We start from the raw sequence: 18,806 nt of genomic DNA on the forward strand, positions 1-18,806 counted from the left end.
TGGCTGTCTGGTCTTCAAACTACACCCCTGGCTTTCATGGGTCTTCACCTTTGCAAAAGTGTTAAGAATAAAGAATACACAATAAAGTAAGTATATAGTGGTAAAGCAGCATCTTATCTGCAACTTAATCTCAAATGATTCTGGAAAAAAGAATATTTTTATAATATATGTATATTTTCTTAACTTGGAAAAAATCAAAATAAAGAAATCAAAATAAAAAATTAGAAAAGAAGGGAAGGGAAAAAGGAAAGAAAGGCATACACTAAATAGAACATTTTCATCTCCTTTTATTGAAGGAAATAAAACTGCAGAGGCAGTGGTACCTCAGAGCATGACAAGGTAGCCATTGGGGCTAACATGACAAGCCACAATGCTGGCCAAGGGTCCTACCATAATGGGAGGACCAAAACCACAAAGATAGCAGGAGGTAGCAAACATCCCCAACACCCAGTGCAAGCATTTCCATTTGCAGAGAGCTTGGCCATGCAGTGTAAAAACAGGGTCCCCTCACAGCTGGCAGACTATCATCTCAGGCCAACAAATCCATCCAAAACAAACATGTAGTTTCAGATTTGGAGTTCTTTCTTTGACCCAGAGATTAGGGCAATCAGAAGATGAGTTAATCTTTTAGCTCCTTGTTGCAGATGGAAAAACATGCTGAGTTCTTCAAACATCACATAGGTATAGCTGGACAGGTTCTGATGCCCAGCTTCGTTCTAAAAGCAGTTGTTGTTTTTTTTTTTTCCTTGACTTCTCACACTGCTCTCACCCAGCATGTGCCCTAGGAAACTTCTCAATGTTCTAAACAAGGACAGAATGGGGGCAGCAGCCTAGGGGAATTTTAAGGAGTCAAAAGCGGCTACATAGCCAAGATCATTTCACAAGAAGTAGCATGGGGAACACGATTGGATATAGATCCTCCCAAAAAGATGCTTGAAGCATACACAAAGAAAAACATGGTAGCTCTCCCACCCATATCAGGATGAGCTATGCCAAAGTCATGGTCCAGAAAGAAGAGCCATTTCATGTCCTGGCTGAATATCACCCGCATGGCATTCCTTGAGCTATTCCTATTTTCAAGTACAATAATGTGTTTGGGCAGTCTGATAACAGAAAAGCAAGCACTGAAAAATATCTCAACTAATCACAAGTTGATAATGTTATAAAGTCAAAAATTTATATAGTCAAGAACTGATTGGTTGGGGGGGGTGGGCAGAAATAGGAGTCCAAGGATTTATTCATGTAAGTCCTTGGTCATAAATCACCCTCACATCCACAGGTTGGGAGCAAATTCCTTATTTTAAAATGGCCGTCATCCAATTAGTTAATTGTAGTTCTCTTCAATGCTGGACACATGGTTTTCAAGGATCAGTCTTGAGAGCACTAGACCAGGAAATGGGAGGAGAAGGCAAGGAAGAGCATCAGGGGTTGGAATTTCCGAAATGAGCATTTATTTCACAGAAGGCTTGGCACAATGAGGCTGGGGTGATGTGGTTTTAGTGATTGTTCTTGGTTGCTTCCTTTGCAGCAGCAATCAGTGGAGTGAGGCTGGAGAGAGGCTTGGCAATCTTCAGAAATTGATGCTAGAAAGGAGAAAAAGAACAAAAGACACATGACAATTTACCATTCTTCTTTAGCAACCATTACAAGATTTTCAGGGCATCCATGTTTGTATACTGTACAGATCATCAACTTCAAATTGAAGGACATCTTTTAAAGATAACATATCTACCTACAGCTAAATACATATCTATCCTATATCCTACCAATTCCACTTCTAGATGTATTTCAAGAGAAGTAAGTTTTTGAATTCACCAGAAGACACACACATAAATGCTCACTGCAGTTTTACTTATGATAGTCAGAAATGAAAGAACCTAAATGTCCCAAGAGACTGAAAGAATGAGTAACATTATATTCATAGAATACTATACAAAAATTACAGAGCAATAAAAAGGAATAAGTAATTGATACATTGATAATAGGATGAATCCCACAGAAGACATGCTGTATGAAAGAACACATACATAAGAAGAGATCATACTGTATGATTTCATTTTATATAAGTCCAAAATATGGTGATAATCAGAATAATAATGAGCTCAGAGGGAAGGTTATTAACTGATTATGACCCAATGGTACACTACAATTCTGCATTTCAGAAGCACTGATTTGGGAATCTGTTGTTCTATCCTTGTGTTTAGTAAGGTTAATTAACCCAGGAAGGACTTGGTCCTTTCCCAAATCACTTTCACTGGGCTATACTGTGGGCCATACCCACAACCATTAAAGACAACCATTGTGGTAAAAACACCATTTGAAAATTACTTTTATGTTTTCAGTAAAAAAACATTATAGAAAACAGTCATCATAGAACTCTGAACTCGCAACTAAAAATGACTTTTCTTCATTTTACTAGTGAAAAGGCTTTGTGTCTTGAGGTGTAGGATGTTTCTCCCATTGGATAAGAAACATAGGAACTAACTAACATATTTTCTTTTCTGTCTTCACTACCAGGACACTAAGAACCAAATTTGATGTTTAAACAAAACTATTTAATGCAAATGATTAGTATGTTTGATTCTTCTGGCCATCCTCATAAGTCTCTTTTATTAATCATATTGTATATGTGTATACACACACATTAAATTTTAAAATTTCTATATTTCTATATATAGAAATATCTACAAATATTCTCTGCTAGAAGTGCTTCAAATTCTTTTTGAACAGAGATAGGACTCAAAGAGGTACTGAGAATAAGAAACTATTACTACAAAAGGAATAGAAGATCTTGGCTAAATTATAAAGATATGAATTCCAACAAAAGCCCCTATGTATTTCTATCCATATATATCGTTCTCACAGGAGAAACAGATGTGAAGCTTTCATGATCTGAGATTCTGAAAGTCATCATTTAGAATATTTACAATGTACGGTAACAAGTTAAAGAGTCAGTGTTCTCAGATTGCATGTTTATACAATTCCCCTGAGTTGAGAAAGCATCATGATCCAACACCCAATTAGGAGGCCTCAGTTTCCTTCTCTGTGTAATGAATAAATCAGACAAGATAAGCTCTAAGGTCTTTCCAGCTTTAACACTTGGAACCAGACAGTGGCCAAGAATATACACGCTTGAGAGCCAAATACACATAGATTTAAATCCTGGATCCACCATTTCTCAGTTACTTTAATCACGCAAAGTTATTGAACACTTGAAATCTCAGTTTCCTCACCTGTAAAAATGGGAATACAAAAATCTATAAATCACAGGTTTATTAAAAAAGAATAGATTAAAAAAATATATAAAGTGCTTAGTGCCTAGAATATGATAAAGATTCAACACAATGCATTTATTATTTGTCATGTATTATTATACCAGGAAAAAAACTCTAGAGGACATTAATCTTTCAGTAACTATATTTTAATACCTAGTCAAAAATATCATCTTGAGGCTTAAACTATTTGCACATTTCCCAAAGCTTGGTGTTTCCAGAAAAAACTTCATATGAAAGGAAAAGGATCCTATATTATATATACTGCCTGTTATAAGGAGGTTTTGTCCCAAAGGATGCTAGAAACTAATGGGCTTGGCAGAACCCAGATCTCATATCTAATATATCAATGCTCTGTAGTCAGTAACTCTGATTACAAAGAGATGATAAATATCTCCAGAAGGTAACATTTCAATAAAGGTTTAAGCAATTCCATTCAATTCAACAAACATTTTCTGAATACCTATTTTTTAATTGAAGTATAGTTGATATACAATGTTATATAAGTTTATTGTTGTTGTTTAATCACTAAGCCATGTCCGATTCTTTTGCAACTCCATGGACTGTAGCCCGCCAGGCTCCTTTGTCTATGGGATCTCCCAGGCAAGAATACTGGAGTGGCTTGCCATTTCCTTCTCCGGTGAATCTTCCCAACCCAGGGATCGAACCTGCATCTATTGCATTGGCAGGCAGATTCTTTACCATTGAGCTATTAGGGAAGCCCATTGCATAAGTCACAGGTATATAATATAGTGCTTCACAATTTTTATAGGTTACACTCCATTTATAACTAAGTATAAAATATTGGCTATATTTCCTGGGTTATACAATATATCCTTGCAGCTTGTTTTACATATCATAATTTGTATCTCTTAATACCCTACCCATATAATGTCCCTCCCCTACTTTCCCTCTCTCCACTGGTAACCACTAATTTATTCTCTATATCTGTGAATCTGTTTCTTTTTTGTTATATTAACTAGTTTATTTTACTTTTTAGATTCCACATATAAGTGATGTCATACAATATTTGTTTTTCTGTCTGACTTATTTCACTTAGCATAATATCCTCCAAGTCCATCCATGTTGTTGCAAATGGCAAGATTTCATTCTTTTTTATGGTTGAGTAGTATTCATCCACATCTTCTTTATCCATTCATCTCCTGATGGACACTGAGGTCACTTACATATCTTGGCAATTATAAATAATGTTGCTATGAACATTGAGTTGCATGTATCTTTTCATATTAGTTTTTGTTTATTTCATATATATATCCAGGACTGGAACCACTGGGTCATATCATAGTTCTATTTTTAGTTTCTTGAGAAACCTCCATATTGTTTTCCATATTAGCTGTACCAATTTATATCCCCATCAAGAGTGTAGGAGGGTTCCCTTTTCTCCACATCCTTGTCAACATTTGTTATTTGGATTCTTTTTGATGACAGCCATTCTGACAGGTGTGAGGTGATTTCTCACTGTGGTTTTGATTTGCATTTCCCTGATATTTAGCAATACTAAGCATCTTTTCATGTGCCTGCTGACCATCTGCATTTTCTCTTTGGAAAAATGTCTATTCAGGTCTTCTGCCCATTTTTTAACTGGGTTGTTTGTAGGGTTTTTTTTTTTTTTTCCTGAGGTGTATGACCTGGTTATATATTTTGGATATTAATGCTTTATCAGTCATATCATTTGCAAATGTTTTCTCCCACTGAATACCTATTTTGATTCAGGTCCCAAGTAAGAGGAAACCAAGGATTAATAACATAGAAGCTATGATCTACTAACAGTAAAGAAGACAGAATTGTTCATAATTAGCTTTAATGTGATGCAGTATGGTACATCCTGCCCTGCCCTGCCCTGTGTTAGTCCTCAAAATACAAAAGTTTTATGACTTTTGTATACTGACTGACTGTGCAAATCTATACATTACTCATTGTCATTAAGTTGCATGTCACACTTAGTAAATCACCAGTTGGCAATGTAGTAAAATAATACTAGTAATGAGAAATTGTAACTGAAACATAAATGCTAAATATAGATAATGTGGTCAACTAAAAGCAAATTTTGAAACCATATTAAATAATTATGCTATAACTTCAGGATCAAGCTGGTGGAATATATAAGGCTGGGTAAACCCCCAACTTCAGGTTCCCCACAGCCTGTCACGATCTCACTCCAAACAAGCAGACTATAGGGACCTTCCTGGTGATCCAATGGTTAAGACTCCAAGCTTGCACTGCAGAAGGGCACAGGTTTGACCCCTGGTCAGGGCACTAAGATCCCGCATGCCATATGGCATGGCCAAAAAACTGAAATAAATGAACAAACAAGCAGACTATCATTCCCACCATCTGCAAGCGTTTCCATGAAGAAACTAGGAAGAATTGAAATGCTGCACTAACTATCCTCTAAATGAAATGCTGCACTAACTATCCTCTTTCCTAAAAATCTATCTTTTGGGTTTATCCCAGTAAAATATAACTTGTATAAGATTTGCATGCAAAAAATTTCTTCTCATCAAGACTCAAACTCTGCTAGACTAATTCAGGCAGAACAAAACAAGCACCAAGGGAAGATAAAGGCAAAGTTCAATAAGAGCTCAGAAAATAACTCTGTAAGATATAGTCTAGGAGAAAGTACAGAGTTTTAATAGGCTGAGGAAGAGCCCAAGGGAGTAACATGAGCAAAGGTCCAGGGATGAACAAGATGAGGGGAATAGGAGTGTGGGACGAGCTAGAAGAAAAGCCTAGTTCTGTAACAGCCATACAAAAATGCAGCAAAAAAAAGCCTTGGTTATGTGATTCTCTGAATTAGGTGCCTCCCTACATAGGGACAGTTACCTGCAGCAGTTCTTTAGCCGAACCTCTCTTCTCCACATCCATCTCAAGACAGCGGTTCAGAAAGTCTCGGAAGATAGCTGACAGCTTCTCTGGGTTCTGAAGCTCTGGGGTCCCATTGGTGGCAATGAGGTACAAGGCCTGGAAATACAAACAGAATTGCCCTGGGCTCTACCTGGGGTTCTTTCCTGGTTCCCAGACAGGCCGTCAAGAAATATGGTTGGCTGCCTTCAGCCTTCAGAAGACAAAGAGGCAGCTTCAGTATACTGGAGAGAATATGACTTAAGAGCCAAATTTCCAGTGGATTTCTAACTTCCTCATCTGTAAAACAGGGATGTTAACAGTGCCTATCTCACATGTCTGTAAAATAAAATGATAACATATTGAAAGCACTTCATAAGCTTATGAAGTGTGTTACAGATCCAAGCATTTATTATTATTGATTTAAATCTAAATGGTTTACTATACATTTAGCCTAATGAGTTAAACACCAGCCATTTACTGAAGGAAATTTATTATTCCTAGTGCCATCATCTCAGTCATCTAAAAACTGATCTCTTCTAGCAGGAAAAGAATATATAAAGGAACTGTTCCGTAAAGGAGCAATCTGTTTCACTGCTGCCATCCTGGTTCTCTAATATGAAGCCATCTCCTGGGAAAGATAAAGAAAATTATCATACTAAACCTTTTAAAGCAATCTGAACTTTATTTTGTAAAGTGTTTACACAAACACTATCTCATTTAATGACCACAATAACTCTGGGTAATAGGCAGGGCAAGAATTATCATCCCCATTTCATAGATAAAGTCCTAAAACATAAAGAGATATGCTTGGCATCATGCTGTTTACACAAGCTCATGTCCTCTGACTTTGATCCCAGTCTTATTTCTGTTACTACTACTCATCATCATTTTCAAGGCACTCTAAGGTGGAGGAAGACGAGTGGCATGTGGATCCACAGGGCAATACTGGGAGCCAAGAGAAGAAACTATGGAAGGTAGTTTCAGTTTGATACACTAAAACACTTTTCAATAATCAGGGCTATCCAAGAAGTAACCGGCTAAAATTACATGACTGTTGATTAGCGACAAAACTCAGGGAATTCTTGCACCGAATGAGAGGTTGGAATAAATAACAAAATAAAAACAATCAGAATAACTCTCACATTTGCCCATAATCAAAATTACCACCCTACCTGCATCTGTATTCACATATGCTGCTTTCCCTCTCCTATTATAATAATAAACTGTCCAAGTTCTAATTTGATGATCTTTACTTCAGTATTTGATCCAACACCCCTGATCTACTTAAGGATATCACTATCTCTCCTACAGATGTCACATCACTCTTGTACATGACCATTTTCCTCTCTACTAGATAATTCTCATCAGCACAAAAACATGCTATGTTAATATCATCTTCAAAACAAAAAAAGAAAACCCCCCTAGTCTCTACTTCAAGATATGGCTCCACTCACTTCTCTGTTAGCATAACTGCAAAATTCCTCTGAAAGAAAACAATGAAAAGTAACTGCTTATACATGTCATTTCTTCACTCTGGTGGATTTACTCTAATCAGACTTTCATTCCCATCACTCCAGTGAAACTGACTGTCAAAGTCATCAATAACCTTCACACAGGCAAATCTTATGATCATTACCTAGGATTATCTTAAATGCAACATAGTCACATTTGACACACTGGTCCATTCTCCTTCTCAAAACACTTTGTCCTCTTGGCCTCCGGGACATGTCTCTCAGTTCTCCTTCTACCAGGAAGGCTGCCCATTGGTCAACTTTGCTGGTTCCTCTAATTTGTAAACATGAGAGTATTCCGGGTATCAGTACTACCTGACTCCCTAGGTGAGTGATCTCATTATCATCTACCTCTGATTTTTAAATAAACCAACTATATAATACCTACTAATAAATTTGTATTTCGAGTCCTGAATACTCACTCTTGAACTCTGAACTCTTATGCCCAATTCTACTCAATACCTCCACTTAAGATGTCTAATAAACATTTTAACTTAACATGGTCAGAACCTTGTCCACTCTGCTCACTCACTTCAGGGACACTAGTCTCCTTGGTTTTCCCAAGGATGTATCAAGTATGTTCTCTAAACAAGTTCTTTATACACTTGATAACTCGAAAATTCTTACTTCAGATTAATCTCAAGGCTCATTCCTTTTTTCATTTTTCTTTTTATTTTTTCATTCCTTTTTTTTCTTCAGATTTCTCCTCAGATAAGTTATAAGAGAGGAATTCATTCTCCACCTAAAATAAAACAGCACACTTCTCTGTCCTTCCCCCTCTTACTCTCTTTCTATTTCTTTCACAGCTCTTATCTTCTGTTACTATATACTAATTTGTTTTATTATTATCAGAACCGTTTCTTGCCCATAAGAACTCAAAAAATCACTGAATATATGAATGAATGACTGCTAATTTACATTTTCTTTAAGCATGTATGCTTTATCACTGCCTAGTTTGATCCAGAAAAGAGAAATTCAACAGCCCAAACATCTGGATATGGGACGAGTAACACTCACTCTCAGAGGGTTTTCGTTGAGGTATGGGGGCTCCCCTTCAATCATTTCAATGGCCATGATGCCCAAGGACCAAATGTCAACCTTAGGCCCATAGGCTTTCCGGGTTACAACCTCTGGTGCCATCCAGTACGGTGTTCCCACCATGGTGCTCCGTTTGCTCTGCTCTGGGGTGATCTGAGCACAAAATCCAAAATCAGCTGAAAAAGAAAAGACAGAAACGATTCATATGCAGAGTGTTCCTTCTATAAATAGTGCGTGCCTCCCTCTAGGTATCAAGCTCTCCCGGTGTCCTAGCCACTACATCCCTTGTCTCTCCAAAGCTGGAGTCACATAACTACCACCTTCATATCCAGCTCCTAGGCTCTGCCCTGTTCAGACTTTAAGGAGAAACATGAAACATTTCTACCTTCCTACTCCTCCTCAAACCAGAAACACTAGGCATTAAAGGCTAAGCTGCCCATTTTGACACCTATTACCTGCCCCAATTCTGCTTTATTCCTGAAAACCATCCCCATACACCAGTATCTGGTTACGAGGTCCTTATTTTATTTCCCAGGCATGAAACCCTAATCATCTACAACTAGGCATGACAAAATATGGTCCACTTGAGAAGGGAATGGCAAACCACTTCAGTATTCTTGCCCTGAGAACCCCAAGAACAGTATGAAAAGGCAAAAAGATAGGATACTGAATGACAAACTCTCCAGGTCGATAGGTGCCCCATATACTACTGGGGATCAATGAAGAAACAATTCCAGAAAGAATGAAGAGACGGAACCAAAGCAAAAACACCACCCACCTGCGGATGTGACTAGTGATAGAAGCAAAGTCCAATGCTGTAAAAAGCAATATTGCATAGGAACCTGGAATGTTAGGTCCATGAATCAAGGCAAATTGGAAGTGGTCACACAGGAGATGGCAAGAGTGAACATTGGCATTTTAGGAGTCAGCGAACTGAAATGGACAGGAATGGGTGAATTTAACTCAGATGACCATCATATCTACTGCTGTGGGCAAGAATCCCATAGAAACAATGGGGTCACCATCACAGTCAACAAGAGTCCGAAATACAGTACTTCGGCACAATCTCAAAAACGACAGAATGATTTCTGTTCGTTTCCAAGGCAAACAATTCAATATCACAGTAATACAAGTCTATGTTGCAACCAGTAACGCTGAAGAAGCTGAAGTTGAAGGGTTCTATGAAGACCTACAAGACCTTCTAGAACTAACACCCCAAAAAGATGTCCTTTTCATTATAGGGGACTGGAATGCAAAAGTAGGAAGTCAAGAAACACCTGGAGTAACAGGCAAATTTGGCCTTTGAGTACAGAATGAAGCAGGGCAAAGGCTAATAGAGTTTTGCCAAGAGAATTCACTGGTCGTAGCAACACCCTCTTTCAACAACACAAGAGAAGACTCTACACACGGACAACACCAGATGGTTAACACTGAAATCAGATTGATTATATTCTTTGCAGCCAAAGATGGAGAAGCTCTATACAGTCAGCAAAAACAAGACCAGGAGCTGACTGCTCAGATCATGAACTCCTTATTGCCAAACTCAGACTTAAATTGAAGAAAGTAGGGAAAACCACTAGACCATTTAGGTATGACCTAAATCAAATCCCTTATGATTATACAGTGGAAGTAATAAATAGACTCAAGGGATTAGATCTGATAGAGTACCTGAAGAACTATGGAAGGATGCTCGTGACATTGTACAGAAGACGGGAATCAAGATCATCCCCAAGAAAAAGAAATGCAAAAAAGCAAAATGGCTGTCTAAGGAGGCCTTACAAGTAGCTGTGAAAAGAAGAGAAGCAAAAATCAAAGGAGAAAAGGAAAGATATACCCATTTGAATGCAGAGTTCCAAAGAATAACAAGGAGAGATAAGAAAGCCTTCCCCAGATATCACTGCAAAGAAATAGAGGAAAACAATAGAATGGGAAAGACTAGAGATCTCTTCAAGAAAATTAGATATACTAAGGTAAGGTTTCAATACAAAGATGGGCACAATAAAGGACAGAAGCAGAAGATATTAAGAAGAGGTGGCAAGAATACATAGAAGAACTTCACGATCCAGATAATCATGATGGTATGACCACTCACCTAGAGCCAGGCATCCTGGAATGAGAAGTCAAGTGGTCCTTAGGAAGCCTCATTATGAACAAAGCTAGTGGAGGTGATGGAATTCCCGTTGAGCTATTTCCAATCCTAAAAGATGATGCTGTGAAAGTGCTGCACTCAAGATGCCAGCATATCAGGAAAACTCAACAGTGGCCACAGTACTGGAAAAGGTCAGTTTTCATTCCAATTCCAAAGAAAGGCAATGCCAAAGAATGCTCAAACTAATGCACAATTGCACTCATCTCACATGCTAGTAAAATAATGCTCAAAATTCTCCAAGCCAGGCTTCAACATACATGAACTGTGAACCTCCAGATATTCAAGCTGGTTTTAGAAAAGGCAGAGGAACCAGAGAGCAAATGGGGAACAACAGTTGGATCATCGAAAAAGCAAGAGAGTTCCAGAAAAACATCTATTTCTGCTTTATTGACTACACTAAAGACTCTGAGTGTGTGGATCACAACAAACTGTGGAAAATTCTGAAAGAGATGGGAATACTAGACCACCTGACCTACCTCTTAAGAAATCTGTATGCAGGTCAGGAAGCAACAGTTAGAACTGCACATGGAACAACAGACTGGTTCCAATAGGAAAAGGAGTACATCAAGGCTGTATATTGTCACCATGTTTATTTAATTTATATGCAGAGTACATCATGAGAAATGCCAAGCTGGATGAAGCACAAGCTGGAATCAAAATTGCCAGGAGAAATATCAATAACCTCTGATACGCAGATGACACCACCCTTATGGCAGAAAGTGAAAAACTAAAGAGACTCTTGATGAAAGTGAAAGAGGAGAGTGAAAAAGTTGGCTTAAAACTCAACATTCAGAAAACTAAGAGTATGGCATCTGGTCCCATCACTTCATGGCAAATAGATGGGGAAACAGTAAAAGACCTGATTTTTGGGGGCTTCAAAATCACTGCAGATGGTGACTTCAGCCATGAAATTAAAAGACACTTGCTCCTTGGAAGAAAAGTTATTACCAACTTAGAATATTAAAATAAAAGCAGAGACATTACCCTGCCGACAAAAGTTCCGTCTAGTCAAGCTATGGTTTTTCCACTAGTCAAGTATGGATGTGAGAGTTGGACTATAAAGAAAGCTGAGCACTGAAGAATTGATGTTTTTCAACTGTGGTGTTGGAGAAGACTCTTGAGAGTCCCCTGGACTGCAAGGAGATCCAAACCAGTCCATCCTAAAGGAAATCAGTCCTGAATATTCATTGAAAGGACTGATGCTGAAGCTGAAACTCCAATACTTTGGCCACCTGATGTGAAGAACTGACTCACTGGAAAAGACCCTGATGCTGGGAAAGATTGAAGGTGGGAGGAGAAGGGGACGACAGAGGATGAGATGGTGGATGGCATCACCAACTCGATGGACATGAGTTTGAGCAAGTTCCGGAGTTGTTGATGGACAGGGAGGCCTGGTGTGCTACAGTCCATGGGGTCGCAATAAGTTGGACACGACTGAGTGACTGAACTGAATTGAGGCATGACCCTGATTTAATTAGTTCCTCCTCTTGTGCCCCAGGGTAGAAACTGCTAACAGTCTTCCCATAAGCTGCCCATCCACCTGTGACACAATCTGTTTGTCTGGATTCTTCATCCTTACACTTCTGAACAGAATGTTCTGCCTGCTATTCATTCCCATTATATTGCTATTATATGTTTACTTAATTATGAAACCTTCAATAAGAACTATGTGTTCTTACTCACATTTTTCATTCTCAGATGGCCGAGCACATAAACAGACATTTTATAAAAGTTTGCTAAATAAATGACTGAATGAAAGTTATTACACTAAACTCTTTTTTCTAATTATGTATTTTATGTTTCCCATAGTAGATTGAGAACTACTTAAATACAGGCAAAAGTATCCTTGTTGCCCAACACAATAATTGTTTTTCATTGAATGTATGAGTGGGGAAAAAATGTCATCCTATATAGTGCTGAGTAACATAAAGTGCCTGCATATCCAAGAAATAAGATTCTTTGGTGAGTCTTGTAGCTACTCTTATATGATTACCATCCCAGAGGAGACAGGGTCCCAGAGGGAAGAGAAGTTATTATCACTCCTACTCACTTAACTTGACAGAGCCATCCATTCCCAACAGGATGTTGTCACTCTTGATGTCTCTATGAATAACTTGGTTCGAATGCAGAAACTCCAAAGCTTGCAGGCACTGTTGAAGTGATGTGGGCAGAAAGAGAGAGAAAGGACAAATAATTATGGAGACTTACAGAAAATCACTAATCCAACCTCCTCATTTTATGATAACAAAAGTGAGACCCCAGTGAGTAAAAGAACTTACTCCAAATAAATGGAAGAGGCAGATCTATTATCTAGTCTCTTGTCTCATTACTAAACATACTTTTAATACTTAGTGCTGCCTCATACTTTTCTTATAAGATACTTGACCACAGTGTATTGTAACATAGCTTATAACAGTTTTAGGTATAGGAATTCCTCCAAAGTGTTTTAGAATTGTTTACAGAACATTAGCACCTTGACAAAGAACCCAAGCCAAAAAAATAAAAAAAATACTGAGGAAGAATGGAAAGGATTTTGTAAAGAAAAAACTACAGGAAAATGACAAGTAACAGTCACATTTGGGAAACTAAACAAATGGAAATGATACTAGAAGCCATGAATTTAGGAAGATAGTCTTATTTTGGTGAGGAGGTAGTTTGTACTGTTTGCTGTATTCTGCTTTTTACATTCCCATGAACATCTGCAGACAAATGTCCAGCAGGCAACTGCAGGCATGAGTCTTGGGTGCTGCAGAGAGGCTGGACTTGAAATAAACGTTTACAAGTCTTTCAAGTTATGGTAATGGTTGAAATTGGCAAATGCTATAGTAAATAAAGAAGAAAGAAAAGAACCTTGGAAAACACACAGACTCAATAGGTAGAATGAGTAATATAGAGACTGAAAAGAATAATAAAAATGCATGGTTCTGACCAATAAAATTATTCTAGACAAATCTCTTATTTCCTCTGGGCTACTGTCTTCCCATCTGTAAAAGGTGAGGATCAGAAAAGACACTCTCAAGGTTACTATTAAATCTATTAGGAAGTTCATAACCCAAAGCTAAAATTTAGAGGCTTCCACCAATTAAAAAACATGGAAAAGATGCAAACCAATTAGAGGACACTACTGAAATATTCTCAACTTAATACTTCACTTTCTAAGAATACATCAATGGCTAAATTAAAAACAAACCAATATCCAGAAGCGGCTTTTCCCTGGAAAAGTAAGACCTGTTTTCCTAAGGAGGCTAGAGACTTTGGCCTCTGGATGTCAAAAAGTATAAACAGAAAGGATGATTGCTAGAAATTGGAACCAACATGCATTGCTGGTAGGAATATAAAATGGTACAGCCACTGTGGTAAACATTTTGGCCAGTCCTCAAAATATTAAACATAAAGTCTCTACATGACCAGAAGATCCACTCCTAGGCACATACCCAAGAGAAGTAAAAACATATATTCAACCAACAACTTATCCATGAATGTTCAGAGCATTATCCATAAGAGTCAAAAAGTGGAAATTACCCAAATGTCCATCAGCTGATGGACAGGCAAATAAACAGAATCTTACTTGCTAATAAAAGGACATATGCTGTAAAACAGATGAGCCTTCAAAATATTATACTAAGCAAAATGAGCCAATCAGAGCACATATTACCTTTATATGAAACACCTGGAATAAGCAAATCAACAGAGACACAAAATAGACTAGTGGCTGCATAGGGCTGGAAGGGATGGGAAACAGGTTGGGTGGGGGTGGCGGGGGGTGACTGCTAATAGGTATGGAGTTTCTTTCTCAGTTCAGTTCAGTCGCTTAGTTGTGTCTGACTCTGCGACCCCATGGACTGCAACACACCAGGCTTCCCTGTCCATCACCAACTCCCGGAGCTTGCTCAAACTCATGTCCATCGAGTCGGTGATGCCACCCAACCATCTCATCCTCTGTCGTCCCCTTCTCCTCCCGCCTTCAACCTTTCCGAGCATCAGGATCTTTTCCAATGAGTCGGTTCTTCACATCAGGTAGACAAAGTATTGGAGTTTCAGCTTCAACATCAGTCCTTTCAATGAATATTCAGGACTGATTTCCTTTAGGATGGACTGGTTTGGATCTCCTTGCAGTCCAAGGGACTCTCAAGAGTCTTTTCCAACGTCACAATTCAAAAGCATCAATTCTTCAGCACTCAGCTTTCTTTATAGTCCAACTCTCACATCCATATTTGACTAGTGGAAAAACCATAGCCTTGACTAGACAGACCTTTGTTGGCAAAGTAACGTCTCTGCCTTTTAATATGCTATCTAGGTTGGTAATAACTTTTCTCCCAAGGAGCAAGTGTCTTTTAATTTCATGGCTGAAGTCACCATCTGCAGTGATTTTGAAGCCCCAAAAAATCAAGTCTGTTACTGTTTCCCCATCTATTTGCCATGAAGTGATGGGACCAGATGCCATAATCTTAGTTTTCTGAATGTTGAGTTTTAAGCCAACTTTTTCACTCTCCTCTTTCACTTTCATCAAGAGACTCTTTAGTTCTTCTTCGCTTTCTGCCATAAGGGTGGTGTCATCTGCGTATCTGAGGCTACTGATATTTCTTCTGGCAATCTTATTCCAGCTTGTGCTTCATCCAGCCTGGCATTTTGCATGATGTATTCTGCATATAAGTTAAATAAGAGGGTGACAATATACAGCCTTGACGTACTCCTTTCCCAATTTGGAACCAGTCTGTTGCTCCATGTCCGGTTCTAACTGTGGCTTCTTGACCTGCATACAGATTTCTCAGGATGCAGGTCAGGTGGTCTGGTATTCCCGTCTCTTGAAGAATTTTCCAGTTGGTTGTGATCCACACAGTCAAAGGCTTTGGCATAGTCAATAAAGCAGAAGTAGATGTTTTTCTGGAACTCTCTTGCTTTTTCAATGATCCAATGAATGTTAGCAATTTGATCTCTGGTTCCTCTGCCTTTACTAAATCCAGCTTGAACATCTGGAAGTTCACGGTTCACATATTGTTGAAGCCTGGCTTGGAGAATGTTGAGCATTACTTTGCTAGTGTGTGAGATGATGCAATTGTGCAGTAGTTTGAACATTCTTTGTTTCTTTTTAGGGTGATGCAAATGTTCTAAAACTGATTATGGTGATAGCTGTATAACTAAATATACTAATATCTTTTAAATTATTACTTTAAATGGGTGAATAATATGGTATGTGAATTATATCTCAATCACTACAGATGGTGACTGCAGCCATGAAATTAAAAGACGCTTACTCCTTGGAAGGAAAGTTATGACCAACCTAGATAGCATATTCAAAAGCAGAGACATTAGTTTGTCAACAAAGGTCCGTCTAGTCAGGGCTATGGTTTTTCCTGTGGTCATGTATGGACGTGAGAGTTGGACTGTGAAGAAGGCTGAGCGCTGAAGAATTGATGCTTTTGAACTGTGGTGTTGGAGAAGACTCTTGAGAGTCCCTTGGAATGCAAGGAGAGCCAACCAGTCCATTCTGAAGGAGATCAGCTCTGGGATTTCTTTGGAAGGAATAATGCTAAAGCTGAAACTCCAGTACTTTGGCCACCTCATGCGAAGAGTTGACTCATTGGAAAAGACTCTGATGCTGGGAGGGATTGGGGGCAGGAGGAGAAGGGGACGACAGAGGATGAGATGGCTGGATGGCATCACCGACTTGATGGATGTGAGTTTGAGTAAACTCTGGGAGTTGGTGATGGACAGGGAGGCCTGGTGTGCTGCGATTCATGGAGTCGCAAAGAGTCGGATATGACTGAAAGAAATATATATATATTCTGAAAGAAAGTTACCAGAATATAGTTACCTTTAAAGAAAAAAGAATGATGATAAAAGTCTCAAAACAGGTATCATTAAAGGATGATGGGAGAATACAACTAATTTTTCCCACCTCTACAGTGCCCAGGCTGAGATCCCATCAGATGCAGAACCCTGAGATACATAGATATGGAAGCCATGTCCTGCTCAAGTCTAATTGGCTGTTGGCCTTACCTCACGGCACACAGCTGCAATCTGACCTTCGTCCATGCAAGTTTCTGTTACCACGTCTGTCAAAGAACCTCCAGCCAAATATTCCATGACAACCCATAGCTCATCTCCCACAAGGTAACTGCAGGGATAAAGGTAAAAGGTGAGTAGGAATAGGGTACACTGAGCCATAGCAGTGGCTTTCAAAGGACAAACATATATACAGGGTGACTCTGCATTTCCCTCAACTCTGAAAGGGTCTAGGGTCCTTTTTTCTGAAGAAAAGCAGAATCTATCAGACGTTTCACTAGCTTGACATCTCTTAAGGGTTCAACTGGAGAAAACAAAGCAGACTGTCCTGTGAAGCCCCAAAAGATAGAACTAAAATCACTAGGTTGAAGATGCAATAAAATTTCATTTCATCACAACACAAAGCAGTATTTCTTAAAATCAGGCATGGTTCCCACATCTCTAGAAGCCTGAAAGCAGAGAGTACCCAAACATCTGATGAAGATGGGATCTGGAGTCCATGTTACCAATATTAGGGAAGTCACTAAACATCTTTGAGAGTTCTACTAGATGTGAGATCCATGAGATCAGTACCAGGTCATGTTCAAGATTCCATCCCCAGAGAGAGTGGCACAGTAGATGTCATTATTTACTGAATAAATCAATGAATAAAATAAAAGATAACTGCAAATGTTAAATAAAGTACTGGTTATAAAAACCATTAAAAAGCTGTAGTTTTATACACACACCCATTCTGCTGACAATGATCTCCATTTTGAACATCTCTGATTCTAAGAAGGGAATAAATTCGGAGGATTGCAGAACCAAAGCCTCTTCTGGAAGCCAAGGGTTTCCAATTTAGTACTGTATCACTAGATAGACTGCGGGGCTGAGAAGGGCTAAAACTGAAAGTTTCACTCAGGGACTGGATCACTCAGCTCTGTTATATGATAAGTAAAAAGGTCACTTAGCCTGTCAGTTTCCTCTGCTACAAAATAAGACAAATAAACAACAAAGATAGTCTAGAGCTCTACAAACTCTTGTGCTAGCTTTAGACAAAGGAGGCAGACTGGATTGGCTTGAGCTGTGTGGTATGTCATATCATCTTCATCCCCTTATTGGGACTACTGCTGGGCAGATGGGAGGCTACTGGAAAAAATAAACAGTCTCAAGTAAAGGATAAGATTTAAATCCTATTCTCTTGCCTATTAATCAATTCAGTCCTCTTTCTATAATATTATGCATTCTCTATACATCAAAGTCTTGTAGTTTTTAATGTCCATGAAGAAAAAATATGACATTAATTTCTCCTTCAACAATGGACCAAATTTCTCCTTTGAACTTGGACCAAAAGAGAATTCAGGACTGGGTAAAAAGCCCTCCACTGCCTATTTCTTCCCTGACAAAGAATGTGCATTTATAGACCATCACCCAGCACATCGAAAAGACATCTGTCAACTTGGACTGACTGGGGGGAAAACACAAGTGTACAAAAGATTATGTGGACACTGACAAAGCAGAGTCCCTTTAGCTGGGTCTCACGTAATGCTCTCAAGACCAGATTCATGTTGTCTCAGTTACTATGCAGCTATACACTGTGCCAAGGTACCATCAAAAAAGCTTCAGAGCATCCCATATTTAGAGAAGAAAAAACATGAATGGAGTTCTCCTCTGGGAACTCACAAAAACCACAGACTCTCAAACGTAGCACCTTCACTGAATGTTCAGCTTAAGAGTACCCACTCTTCTCCTCCAGCAAGAACTCCTAGGTATGTTTTTCTACACCAGACTACAACTGATGGCAGGGACTGAGCCTAATTTATTTCTGACTACAGAATATAATACGCCTCTGGAAACACTGGCAAAGGCATGATAAACAAACAATTTATAAACCTTCTAATCCCATTCCCAGAACACAGATTCATTCAACCACATGCATTTTGTTGTTTACTTACCTCCACTAATGAGGAACTCACTATTTTATGA

At 38.7% G+C, this 18,806-nt stretch overlaps 1 protein-coding gene across 9 annotated transcripts in view; it reads right to left on the minus strand.

Moving 5' to 3' along the window:
• Positions 1-269: 269 nt before the first annotated feature.
• Positions 270-18,806, minus strand: part of PAK1 (p21 (RAC1) activated kinase 1) — a 159,127-nt gene continuing 140,590 nt past the window's right edge. For all 9 annotated transcript variants that reach the window (XM_086385751.1, XM_086385746.1, XM_086385750.1 and 6 more), the window contains 5 exons: positions 16,836-16,953; positions 12,886-12,985; positions 8,666-8,862; positions 6,117-6,254; positions 270-1,583 (listed from right to left, as the gene is read on the minus strand). In XM_086385751.1, coding sequence (XP_086241877.1) covers positions 1,497-1,583; positions 6,117-6,254; positions 8,666-8,862; positions 12,886-12,985; positions 16,836-16,953 — 640 coding nt within the window. In that variant the 3' untranslated portion in view covers positions 270-1,496. The remainder of the gene's footprint in view (positions 1,584-6,116; positions 6,255-8,665; positions 8,863-12,885; positions 12,986-16,835; positions 16,954-18,806) is intronic.

The sequence above is a fragment of the Bos grunniens genome, chromosome 29, assembly GCF_055505025.1.
Source record: "Bos grunniens cultivar Pamir isolate PY7600 chromosome 29, Bosgru_T2T1.0, whole genome shotgun sequence".
Lineage (NCBI taxonomy): Eukaryota > Metazoa > Chordata > Mammalia > Artiodactyla > Bovidae > Bos > Bos grunniens.